Source organism: Scyliorhinus torazame, chromosome 15, assembly GCF_047496885.1.
Source record: "Scyliorhinus torazame isolate Kashiwa2021f chromosome 15, sScyTor2.1, whole genome shotgun sequence".
In the NCBI taxonomy this organism is placed as follows: Eukaryota; Metazoa; Chordata; class Chondrichthyes; order Carcharhiniformes; family Scyliorhinidae; genus Scyliorhinus; species Scyliorhinus torazame.
The window spans coordinates 56673317-56686020 of NC_092721.1; the positions used below are offsets into that span (position 1 = coordinate 56673317).

Consider the following 12704-nt stretch of genomic DNA (forward strand, 5'->3'; position numbering starts at 1 on the left):
TGATTGCTCCACTGCTGGACTTGCTGATGAAATGTATTTAAAAATTTCAATGGACAGCGGAGTTTCAACATGCATTTGACTGCCTGAAAGCTGTGGTAACCGATACTCCTGTATTGGAGAATTGCAAGGGACTCTGTGATCAGGTTGAACTGAAGTACCTAACTTTAAAGAGAAATGCCGAGGCATAGAGGAATGGATGGATCGTGCAGAGACTTTCTTGTTCAAAGAGACTGTCAATCAGGAAGGATTTCGTTTGGAGGAAGAAGAACGGAAAAACAAAAAATGGACTATATTATTGTACCTGTTTGCGTGTGTTGCTTTTTTGAACCGGTAAAGTGTTTTTACTGTGTGCATTTCTTAATTGATGGAGCAAAGGTGAAAAATGAAACCATCTTGAAGTTGATGGTTTATTTCTTTTTCTTGGGGTGGGGGGGGGGGGAGGTGTCATGTGAGAGTATCTTTAAGAAATGGATGTTTAAGCAATGTACCTTTAAGAAATGGAGCTGATCATATTACTGAAGTGATGTCAGAGTGTGGGGGGAGCTGAGCTCACTTCTGCTTTTGGTTTCAGTTTGAGGAAGAAAGCTGGGAGTGTCTGTGTGTTTTGCCGAGAGCTGCAGGAAGAAAACACAGAGTTGCTGAGAGCTGCAGGGAGAAACAGAGCTGGTTTGTTGATGTCTGCAAATCCAAAGACTATAAATATATTGAATGTAACCTCATGTCTGTTTTTGAAGGCTTGAAGTCTTTTGGATGTTTAAAGGAACAGTTTGAAGGATTATTTAGTGTTGTAGTCTTTTGGGGTTATCTTTGAAGTAATGGGTGTTAAGATATTCAATGTTTGTTTTCTAAAGGTTAAATTGAGTTCATAGAATAAACATTGTTTCGTTTGAAAAAACATTTGTCCATAAATGCTGTATCACACCTGGAGAGTACGCCGTGTGCTTCCCACACCACAATCTATTAAAAGTTGTGGGTCAGTTGAACTCCATGAAACACTTTGGGGATCTGTAAACCCAGACTCATAAGAATGGAGACAGGAAACTCTGACGAATTGTGTGTCATCCACCATTTTTAAAGGTTTGCAGACCCAACTCTGCAAAAATCTGGCCCTTTATGTCAACAGTAATCCATACTATAACAATGTTAGTATGACTAATTTCAATATTCAATTGCATTATCTGATAGCATTTGTGTAAATTGACAACTGGCAAACAAATGCAAAATCGATCGAGAAACCTTGGGCGGGATTCTCCGACCCCCTGCCGGGTGGGAGATTCGCCGGGGGTCAGCGTGCATCCCGCCCCTGCTGTCCTCCCGATTCTTCCACTCCCCAAAAACTGGCCCAGCGTGAATCACACAGCCCATCTCTGAGAATTGCGGGGTCCCGCACGACTCAATGGGCGCCGGAATCAGAGTAGGTCCCTGACCGTCAGGATCTGGCGGCGCGGGCGGGCTCCGTGGTCCCTGGGGGGTCGTGCTCTGGGACGTGCCTCCACGTTGGCCTTACTGAGGCCCACCGATCCGTGGGCGGACCTGTGCTGTGGGGACACTCTATTACTCCTCATCGGCCATTGTGGTCCTCCGCGAAGGCTGATCCAGAGATGAACCCTCCCGCGCATGCGCGGGGATGACGTCAGTAATTGCTGGTGCTCCCCCGCATGCGCCGACTCGCGCCGGCTGGCGGAGGCCCTACGGCACCGGTTGGCGTGGCGCCAAACCCCTATCCCGCCGGCCGGCGGGGCGCCAACCACTCCGGGGAGGGCCTAGCCCCTGAAGGTGCGGAGGATTCCGCACCTTTGGGGCGGCCCGACACCCGAATGGTTCACGGCACTCCGTCCCGCTCCAACCCCCCCGCCCCGTCGGGTGCGGGAGAATCCCGCCCTTCTGTCAACATTGAAATCTGACTTCTCGGAGTGTTGCCTTTTTCACTCCTCCAGATATATAACTTAAGGTTTATGCATAATTATGCTGTAAGTACAATATCAAGCTGTCTTATAGAACTAGATCAATTCATCTGTGTGTCCCAAACCCCTATGATGTTTCTCAAAGCCAAACTAAGCCAAAGCACGATTGTTCTTAGTAAAATGTAAATACGTACATTTATTTTTATCTGAAGTAATCTCAATTTTCCAATGTGCTTCCTTCTTCCAGTGTAGATAGGATGCTACACACCTATATATGCCAGCATAATGTTCTTTCATAGGTCCCTTGAATTGGAGGCGATTTTTGACCAGTTCAATGCCTTCAGGAAGTGAGTCATTTTGTCTTGGAAAATAATAGATAATGATTCAAATTAGTTTAAATTAAAAGATACTTTGCAAATATATATTTCAGATTCCGTTGCAAACTATTTGAGATAATGTTGAATATATATATTTTGATTAATGCTACTGCTAGAAAAATGATTTGCTTTCAATCTTATCATAGATTATCATAGAATTTACAGTGCAGAAGGAGGCCATTCGGCCCATCTAACCCTGGTTAGACCACACTTGGAATATTGTGTCCAGTTCTGGCCGCCTCATTATAGGAAGGAAGTGGATGCTTTGGAGAAAGGTTGAGCGAGCTAGGGCTTTTGTCACTGGAGTGAAGAAGGAAGGTGTGCAAGGTGATGAGAGGCATGGATAGAGTGGATAGCCAGAGACTTTTCCCCAGGGCGGAAATGGCTGTCACGAGGGGACATAATTTTAAGGTGTTGGAGGAACGTATAGGGGAGATGTCAGAGGTAGGTTCTTTACACAGAGAGTGGTGGGTGTGTGGAATGCACTGCCAGCAGAAGTGGTGGAGTCAGAGTTATTTGGGACATTTAAGTGACTCTTCGACAGGCACATGGACAGCAGCAAACTGAAGGGTGTAACATAGAAACTTAGAAAATAGAAGCAGGAAGAGGCCATTTGGCCCTTCAAGCCAGCTCCACCATTCATTATGATCATGGCTGATCATCAAGTTCAAGAACATAGAACATACAGTGCAGAAGGAGGCCAGTCAGCCCATCAAGTCTGCACCGACCCACTTAAGCCCTCACTTCCACCCTATCCCCATAAACGAATAACCCTCCTAACCTTTTTGGACACTAAGGGCAAGTTAGCATGGCCAGTCCACCTAACCTGCACATCTTTGGACTGTGGGTGGAAACCAGAACACCCGGAGGAAACCCACGCAGACACGGGGAGAATGTGTAGACTCCGCACAGACAGTGACCCAGTGGGGAATCGAACCTGGGACCCTGGTGCTGTGAAGCCACAGTGCTAGCCACTTGTGCTACCGTGCTGCCCAATCCTACCTTCCCCCCCATATCCCTTGACCCCTTTAGCCTCAAGAGCTATATCTAATTCCTTCTTGAAATTACACAATGTTTTGGCCTCAACTACTTCCTGTGGCAGTGAATTCCACAAATTCTGCACTCTCTGGGTAAAGAAATTTCTCCTAACCTCAGTCCCAAAAGGTTTACCCCTTATCCTCAAACTATGACTCCTAGTTCTAGACTCCCCCACCATTGGGAACATTCTTTCTGAATCTACCCTGTCTAATCCTGTTAGAATTTTGTATGTTTCTATGAGATCCCCCAAGACCATAAGACATAGGAGCAGATTTAGGCCACTTGGCCCATCGAGTCTGCTCCGCCATTCAATCATGGCTGATATTTTTCTCATCCCCATTCTCCTGCCTTCTCCCCGTAACCCTTAATCCCTTTATTAATCAATAGTTTCTATGTTTCTATGTATCACGGAGGGGGTTGCAGGCTGGTGGGTGGCCAGGGGGGAGAGTGAGGGGGTGGGTTGCAGTGCCCGTTCCCCTGGCCTGTCCCCTCCCTCCACCACCCCACCCCGCCGCTTCCAGTTGGTGAACCTGGAGGCACCTTGGCTTCCTGTGCTTACCTGGGCCCCACATCCTGCCCATCCTCACCCTCCTCTGCATCCTCCTCATTGGCTGAGGCCTGGTGTTTTCCTCCTCCAGCACGTCACCCCTCTGCTGAGTGATGTTGTGGAGGATTCAGTAGGCCACCACGATGTGGACGGCCCTCACAGCATCATACTGGAGGGCCCCTCCAGAGCGGTCCAGGCACCTGAACCACATCTTCAGGATGCTGAAGCACTGCTCGATCCATTGTAGCGGGTCTTCACGTTGGTCTGTGCCCTTCTGATCACTCGGCCTGTTCGCCCATCACCCTCCACACCCAGCCCTGGCAGGGGTCCCCACTTCAGCCAGCCCGGCCATTGTCCGCCCCCACTTGCTCCTCTCTGGGTCCTACCTCCTCTCTCTCCCTCAGAAGCCACCACGCTGGTTTCATGATTTTTAAAAGCACAAGTGAACCGCACTGTCGGGAACTCGGCCCATTGAAGGAGTAGAATCATGGAAACCCCAGCGAATACCGGGTCAGGCTCGCTAACGATATGCAAATGGTGTTTACTGTACGTGCGTTCCGGTATGCATTGACGCCGCTGTCGAGGTGACGTAAAATCGCGATTTAGCGTCAAATCACCACCCGCCATGATTTGGCTTTGGAACCGATTCTCCACTCAATCACGTTTCGCGATTTTGGCGGAGAATCCTGCCCACAGACTTTTTGGAGGAAAACTGGGAGTGGAAAGTAGAGTGGGTCTTCTCCCTTTGCTGCCAAATGAAACTGAAAGCTCCTGAGGTCTCTGGACCATTTCAATGGAACAGATCCCATCATCACCTGGCATAGCACAGCCTTTTGGGCCTCTTCGTTGGCTATCAGCCAAATCAATCAAACTGAGACTTAGCCAAGCTCTTTCATCGGTGGCAGTCAGCTCACGGCTCCAGTCCAAACCTGGACAGGCTTCCGCTTGAATTAAAGGCACAGGCCATTACTTTCTTGTCCTTGAATTAAAGATACAGGCTGCCATCAAGACACATGTTCATAAATGTTCATAAATGATCCATGGATCAAAAATGTAATGGCAAAAATAAACAAAAGGGGAAATAAGGGAACAAACGAGAAGGACATAACACTTATTGTACACCTTATAGAAGACAGGAAAAAGGGACTAGTCATCAGCAAATTGGGCTTCAGTGGGAATGGAGGAGAACATGAACCCAGGTAGCGCAGTACTAACTGCTGTGGAGAGGAGACAGCAAGGAGAGTGAAGTGGTGCCTCTCTTCCCAGTGCATACAAGGCATCCTCCTCCATAGAACTCGTCCTCAGATCCTCCAGTGGTATATGTGAAAACAATTGCTCACTGTCCCTCAGTCTCTAAACCATCCTGCAACCTATTTATGTGTGCCAGACCTTCAGTGGAAGTTGGTGCAGGGAACCCACATAGACTGCTCCATGAAGATTGTTCTAATAAGCACTTGAATGAAAAGGTTGCATTAGCACCTTCAGTCAAGTTCAATTTATGATAATTAGCAATTAGGACTAAAATTGTATGCTAAATCCAGACTATCAAACAGGCACATCTGATTAGCATAGCACTCATTTGCATCTACTTTAATACTTTCACCAAACTTACTCCCATTTACTCATATTATGAAGTAAGTTTTATTCAAATATTAAAAACCATAGTCACACTCAATGCTTCGACAAACACAGCTGATTCCATGGAGCAGATTTTAACCTATTTGACAAAACAGATGGTCAGCAAGCTGAGAATGGGGGTTGCTGGGGAACAGTTAATATATTTCATCCATTTGTACCTCAACATTTCAATTAGCACTCTCCGGAGGTCATAGAAACACAATATGTGTATTAAAATGTGGCCTCATTGAAGCAGGCCGGTGTTCCATCTGCTCTAGAAGTATCATAGTAAACGGGATATTCGACCATAAGACATAGGAGCATAATTAGGCCACTCGGCCGGTCGAGTCTGCTCCGCCATTCAATCATTCCTGTTTTTTTTCTCATCCCCATTCTCCTACCTTCTCCCCATAACCCCTGATCCCCTTATTAATCAAGAACCTATATATCTCTGTCATAAAGACTCAGTCATTTGGCCTCCACAGCCTTCTGCAGCAAAAAGTTCCACAGATTCACCACCTTCTAGATGAAGAAATTCCTCCTTATCTCTGTTTTATAGGATCGTCCCTTTAGTTTGAGATTGTGTCCTCTGCTTCTAGTTTCTCCTACAAGTGGAAACATCCGCTCCACGTCCACTCTATCCAGGCCTCGCAGTATCCTGTAAGTTTCAATCAGATCATCCCTCATTCTTCCCAACTCCAACGAGTACAGACCCATAGTCCTCAACTGTTCCTCATACGACAGGCTCTTCATTCCAGGGACCATTCTACTTAATCCCATTTTCAGGCTTGTTTAATGTGTACTACAGTTAAATGGCCACACGTTTTTGAGAAAGATTAGCATTACTTGGAATGTTTGTACAAAGAAGCAAACTGATTTGAATTCAATAATTAACAGGTTAACTTCTGATGTAACTATTTTCACAATTCAAATGTGCAATAACTGTGTGATGATTAATTATTTGCCAATTATTGATATAATTGACCTGCATCAGTTTAAAAGAAACAGTACATCTGTACACCTCTTTATTGTCCCTCTTTTACACACACAAACACATATGTGTGCATACATACGTACAACAGGAAGGAAGGAATGGAAAAAGATAGTACCTAATTTTCACCTCCCGAGCTGAATTTTGTTTCTAGCTCCAGGATAATGCATGGATATGGCTCCTGCTTTCCCTTCACACTCTGCTAAAGGTCCAGACCAATTTTCCTGAATTGGGATTCACTGACCATGCAAGGTGTGCACCCAGCTGGACTTCTGTCATCAACTTGAATCCTGCTGGGGCAGTAGGAAAACTCAACTAGTGTAGCAGCAGTGACACATTCTCCCCGTGTCTGCATGGGTTTCCTCCGGGTGCTCCGGTTTCCTCCCATAGCCCAAAGATGTGAAGATTATGGAGTTACGGGGAATGGGTGAGGAGTGGGCATGGGTAGGGTGCTCTTGGTAGGGGCGGTGCAGACATGATGGGCCAAATGGCCTCATTCTGCACTGCAGGGATTCTGTGGATTCTATGCAAAGTCAGGAGATCATTGGGAAAATGAATTATCTCTTCGGGGTGCTCCCTCTCTTTCTCTCTCTCTCTTTCTCACTCTCCATCTCACTCTCTCTTGGCTTCTCTTTTGAATAGTTTATTTCGAACATACAAGGCAGGGGATGGATGGGGTGAAGACTGCGATTTGTATTGAGGTCTGCAGAACAACTTTTTCATTACTGAAAACTACTTAAGATAATACCACTCGGGGCTTTTCACAGTAACTTCATTGAAGTCTACTTGTGACAATAAGCGATTATTATTATATTATTATTATTACTGTGAAGTTTGATTTTAATTTAGCAATGTAAGAAATTACTTATAGGTAAATATATAGAAAATAAATCCGCATTTGCGTTGCAGAATATATAATCCATAGCTGCACGGAATACAATACCACTATTTTTCACCAGAGGCTGAATCTAAGTGCCATAAAGCAGAAACAACACTTAGATTGTCACCTGTATGTGTTATTAATGCTTAGTCAAAAGCAGCAGTACGCATTAACCCCCAGTAAGTATTGATTGCCACGGTAGTTTGGCAGTGATATGTAATAACAGTACATATTTGCTGTGCAGTGCTCATAGTTTTCAGCCCATTACTTTTAATGGGCAGCTGAAGTATTGTATTTTTCAAGTATTTAGCTTTCAGTCTGCAAACTATACCATGAATCCTCCGTATTGCAAATACGTTTGAATCTTTCTAAGTTCAGTTTTAGTGCGATAACATGAAGTAAAAGTTCATAAATGCATTACCTAAATGTATCAATTCACTACTTCCACTTACTTTGAACATTCTAAATTAACCTGCTTCACAAAACCAGTTATGTTAAACTGAATGATTTGCTCATGGTCCACAGTGCTGAAGATACATTTCTTCTTCTTCATCCCGAAAGAACACTGATCTCTCTTTCCAATTTTAATGTCAAAAGGACCTGTGAAAGAAAGGATTCATCAATCAATACAAACACTTCAACCAAACAACAAAGTATGCATGGGTGGATGATAAGCCTTCACATCAGAAATTAAGCACACATCTCTCATTTACTCTAGTCACACACAGTGTCAGCTGGCCCTGCATCATGGAATCTCATTCTGGCAAGAACAAGGACATAGAAATTGCCAGATGAGTACTTACCGATGTTCATCAAGGTCAATGTCTACCATACTTGCAGTCACACATTAGAACAATAAAGGTTGTTGACTACTCATGACATTAAATCCCTATTGATAAGTCTACAGCAGACTATTGTGAGATGAGGAAAGCCTCTGTGGTTGAGAGCTTGTGAAACCATAAATCCCACATAATCTGTTTCTTCCAAACATGTTAAACCACAAGCCACCTCATTTGCATTTGAATCCTTTGTTACGTGATGAGCATCACTGGCAAAGCCAGCATTTATTGCCCATCCCTTATTGCCCTTGAACTAAGTGGCTTTCTGGGCCATTTCAGAAGGCAGTTAAGAGTCAACAACATTGCTGTGGATCTGGGGGGTCACATATAGGCATGACCAGGTAAGGATGGCAAACTTCCTTCCCTAGAGGGCATTAGTGAACCAGATGGGTTTTTAGAATAATCAACGATATTCTCAGTAATGGTGACTGTCAAACTGAGATTTATATTCCAGATTTATTAACTGAATTCAAATTCCACCGGCTGCCATGGTGGGATTTGAACCCATGTCCTAGGAGCATTAGCCCTGACCTCTGGATTATTAGTCCAGTGTCATGACCACTTTGTTATCATCTTCCCCAGAATGAATTAATGATACCTGTTTCCACCATCTGGACACTATTCCATATATTTGCTCACTGAAATATTTGCACAAGACACAGTCATGTACCTCAGACATTTGGAACATCATTAGATGAGCAAGTGATGGAAAAGAAGCAGAAAGTCCTTCACTGACAGTGAAACCATCTTCCTTCCCAGCAGATGACACCATGAATCCTCATGTGCAAGGATCAAGTTTTCAAAGAAAAAATGTTTTCTAATATGAGTAGCAACATGGATACAAAAAAGGCTAAATATTAGGAAGCACAGAATAACGCCCAATGGGTATAGGTTTGTAGTGGAGTATCCCAGGGGTCAGTATTGGGACCCTTGCTTTTCTTGATATGTATTAATGATCTAGATAAGGTGTACCTGGGCCAATTTTCAAAGTTTGCAGACCAGAAAAACTCAGGACAGTGTAGAACTTCAAAAGAATATAAACAGGTTGGTGGAGTGGGCAGACATGTGGCAGATGAAATTCAATCAGGAGAAGTGTGAAGTGATGCATTTTGATAGGAAGAACATGGAGAAACAACAATAAATAAGGGGTTAAATTCTTTCTTTTCAGAAAACATTTTATTGAAACATTTAAACATTCTAAACAACAGAGCAGTCCGACACACGCAACAACATCACGATAATATACCCAACTTCCCCCCCGTATATTAGATTCCCGATCGTTATTCTGCAATGCCATGCCTCCCTTTCCCCCCCACCCTCCCCCGCCCCCTCTACCCCCCCCCCCCCCTTCTGCTGATGGTCAGTTTTCCTTAAAGAAGTCGATGAATGGCTACCACCTCCAAGCGAACTCCTGAATTGAACCTCTTAAGGCGAACTTAATCTTCTCCAGCCTGACCAACCCTGCCATGTTGCTGACTCACACCCCTGACTTTGGAGGCTCCAAGTCCCTCCATCCCAGCAAAATCCGTTTCCGGGCCACCAGGGAGGCAAAAGCCAAAACATTGGCCTCTCTCCCCTCCTGGGCCACCGGATCTTCCGACACCCCAAATATTGCCATCTCTGGACTCGGAGAAGCCCCCCTTCCAGGACCTCTGACATGACATCCGCAAATCCCTGCCAGAATCCCCTCAGCTAAGTGCACGCCCAAAACATGTGTATGTAATTTGCCGGGCTTCCCTCACACCGCCCACACCTTTCCTCCACCTCCTCGAAAAACCTACTCATCCGGACTATAGTTATATGAGCCCTTTGGACCACCTTGAACTGGATCAGGCTAAGTCTGGCACATGACGAGGATGAATTGACTCTTCTCAAGGCCTTTCCCACAGTCGGACTTCCAACTCCCCTCCGAACTCTTCCTCCCACTTCCTCTTCACCTCCCCGATTGGGACCCATTCCCACTCCATCAATTCTTTATATATTTCTGAGACCCGACCCTCCCCACCCCCTGTTTTTGAAATCCTGCAATTCCCTTAGAGGGAGGCGAGGGAAGCTTGGAAAACCTGCCCCCGGACCAAGTCCCGTACCTGTAGGTACCAAAATCCGTTCCCACCTGACAACTCAAACTCCTCCTCTAATCTCTCTTGGGAAACCCTCTTCAATGAAGAGATCACCAAATCTCTCAATCCCTGCCCGCTGCCACCTCTTAAAGCCCCCGTCCAGCCCTCCCGAAACAAAATGGTGGTATTCACAGATCGGTGGCCACACCAATGCCGTCTTCAGTCTCATGTGCTGCCTCCATTACCCCCACACCCTCAGGGCTGGTGGAGTACAGAGCCGGCGAGAACGGCAGAGGTGCCATCAACAAAGCATCCAAACCCGTATCCTTACAGGACGCCACCTCCGCTCGCTCCCGCACCGACCCCTTCCCCACTACCCACTTCCTAACCATCGATATATTCGCTGCACAATAATACGAAGAAGAACAAAGAACAAACAAATGTACAGCACAGGAACAGGCCCTTCGGCCATCCAAGCCCGTGCCGACCATGCTGCCCGGCTAAACTACAATCTTCTACACTTCCTGGGTCCGTATCCCTCTATTCCCATCCTATTCATGTATTTGTCAAGATGCCCCTTAAATGTCACTATCGTCCCTGCTTCCACCACCTCCCCCGGTAGCGAGTTCCAGGCACCCACTACCCTCTGCGTAAAAAACTTGCCTCGTACATCTACTCTAAACCTTGCCCCTCTCACCTTAAACCTATGCCCCCTAGTAATTGACCCCTCTACCCCGGGGAAAAGCCTCTGACTATCCACTCTGTCTATGCCCCTCATAATTTTGTAGACCTCTATCAGGTCGCCCCTCAACCTCCTTCGTTCCAGTGAGAACAAACCAAGTTTATTCAACCGCTCCTCATAGCTAATTCCCTCCATACCAGGCAATATTCTGGTGAATCTCTTCTGCACCCTCTCTAAAGCCTCCACATCCTTCTGGTTGTGTGGCGACCAGAATTGAACACTATACTCCAAGTGTGGCCTAACTAAAGTTCTATACAGCTGCAACATGACTGCCATTCTTATACTCAATGCCCCGGCCAATGAAAGCAAGCATGCCGTATGCCTTCTTGACTACCTTCTCCACCTGTGTTGCCCCTTTCAGTGACCTGTGGACCTGTACTCCTAGATCTCTTTGACTTTCAATACTCTTGAGGGTTCTACCATTCACTGTCTATTCCCTACCTGCATTAGACCTTCCAAAATGCATTACCTCACATTTGTCCGGATTAAACTCCATCTGCCATCACTCCGCCCAAGTCTCCAAACAATCTAAATCCTGCTGTATCCTCTGACAGTCCTCATCGCTATCCGCAATTCCACCAACCTTTGTGTCGTCTGCAAACTTACTAATCAGACCAGTTACATTTTCCTCCAAATCATTTATATATACTACAAACAGCAAAGGTCCCAGCACTGATCCCTGTGGAACACCACTGGTCACAGCCCTCCAATTAGAAAAGCATCCTTCCATTGCTACTCTCTGCCTTCTATGACCTAGCCAGTTCTGTATCCACCTTGCCAGCTCACCCCTGATCCCGTGTGACTTCACCTTTTGTACTAGTCTACCATGAGGGACCTTGTCAAAGGCCTTACTGAAGTCCATATAGACAACATCCACTGCCCTACCTGCATCAATCATCTTAGTGACCTCCTCGAAAAACTCTATCAAGTTAGTGAGACACAACCTCCCCTTCACAAAACCATGCTGCCTCTCACTAATACGTCCATTTGCTTCCAAATGGGAGTAGATCCTGTCTCGAAGAATTCGCTCCAGTAATTTCCCTACCACTGAAGTAAGGCTCACCGGCCTGTAGTTCCCTGGATTATCCTTGCTACCCTTCTTAAACAGAGGAACAACATTGGCTATTCTCCAGTCCTCTGGGACATCCCCTGAAGACAGTGAGGATCCAAAGATTTCTGTCAAGGCCTCAGCAATTTCCTCTCCAGCCTCTATTATTTTATTAATAATTAATAAAATTCAGAAGGGCCAAGCCCCCCACCCCGCGGCCCGCTCAAGAAGGACCATCTTCACCCTCGGGGCCTTACCAGCCCATGCAATACCCACGGTATTGCACGGTAGCATTGTGGATAGCACAATTGCTTCACAGCTCCAGGGTCCCAGGTTCAATTCCGGCTTGGGTCATTGTCTGTGCGGAGTCTGCACATCCTCCCCGTGTGTGCGTGGGTTTTCTCCGGGTGCTCCGGTTTCCTCCCACAGTCCAAAGATGTGCAGGTTAGGTGGATTGGCCATGCTAAATTGCCCTTAGTGTTGGGTGGGGTTACTGGGTTATGGGGATAGGGTGGAGATGTTGACCTTGGGTAAGGTGCTCTTTCCAAGAGCCGGTGCAGACTCGATGGGCCGAATGGCCTCCTTCTGCACTGTAAATTCTATAATAATCATCGCGTTCCTCTTCCTGAAAAATGCCTTAGTGATAAAAATTGGAAGACAT

At 46.0% G+C, this 12704-nt stretch overlaps 1 protein-coding gene across 1 annotated transcript in view; it reads right to left on the reverse strand.

Annotated features, from left to right (window-relative positions):
* Positions 1–12704, reverse strand: part of LOC140391603 (uncharacterized) — a 114210-nt gene that overhangs the window by 23759 nt on the left and 77747 nt on the right. The window contains exons 4-5 of the mRNA XM_072476259.1: positions 7807–7954; positions 2099–2265 (exon numbers count right to left, since the gene is read on the reverse strand). Of these exons, the coding sequence (XP_072332360.1) occupies positions 2099–2265; positions 7807–7954 (315 nt within the window). The remainder of the gene's footprint in view (positions 1–2098; positions 2266–7806; positions 7955–12704) is intronic.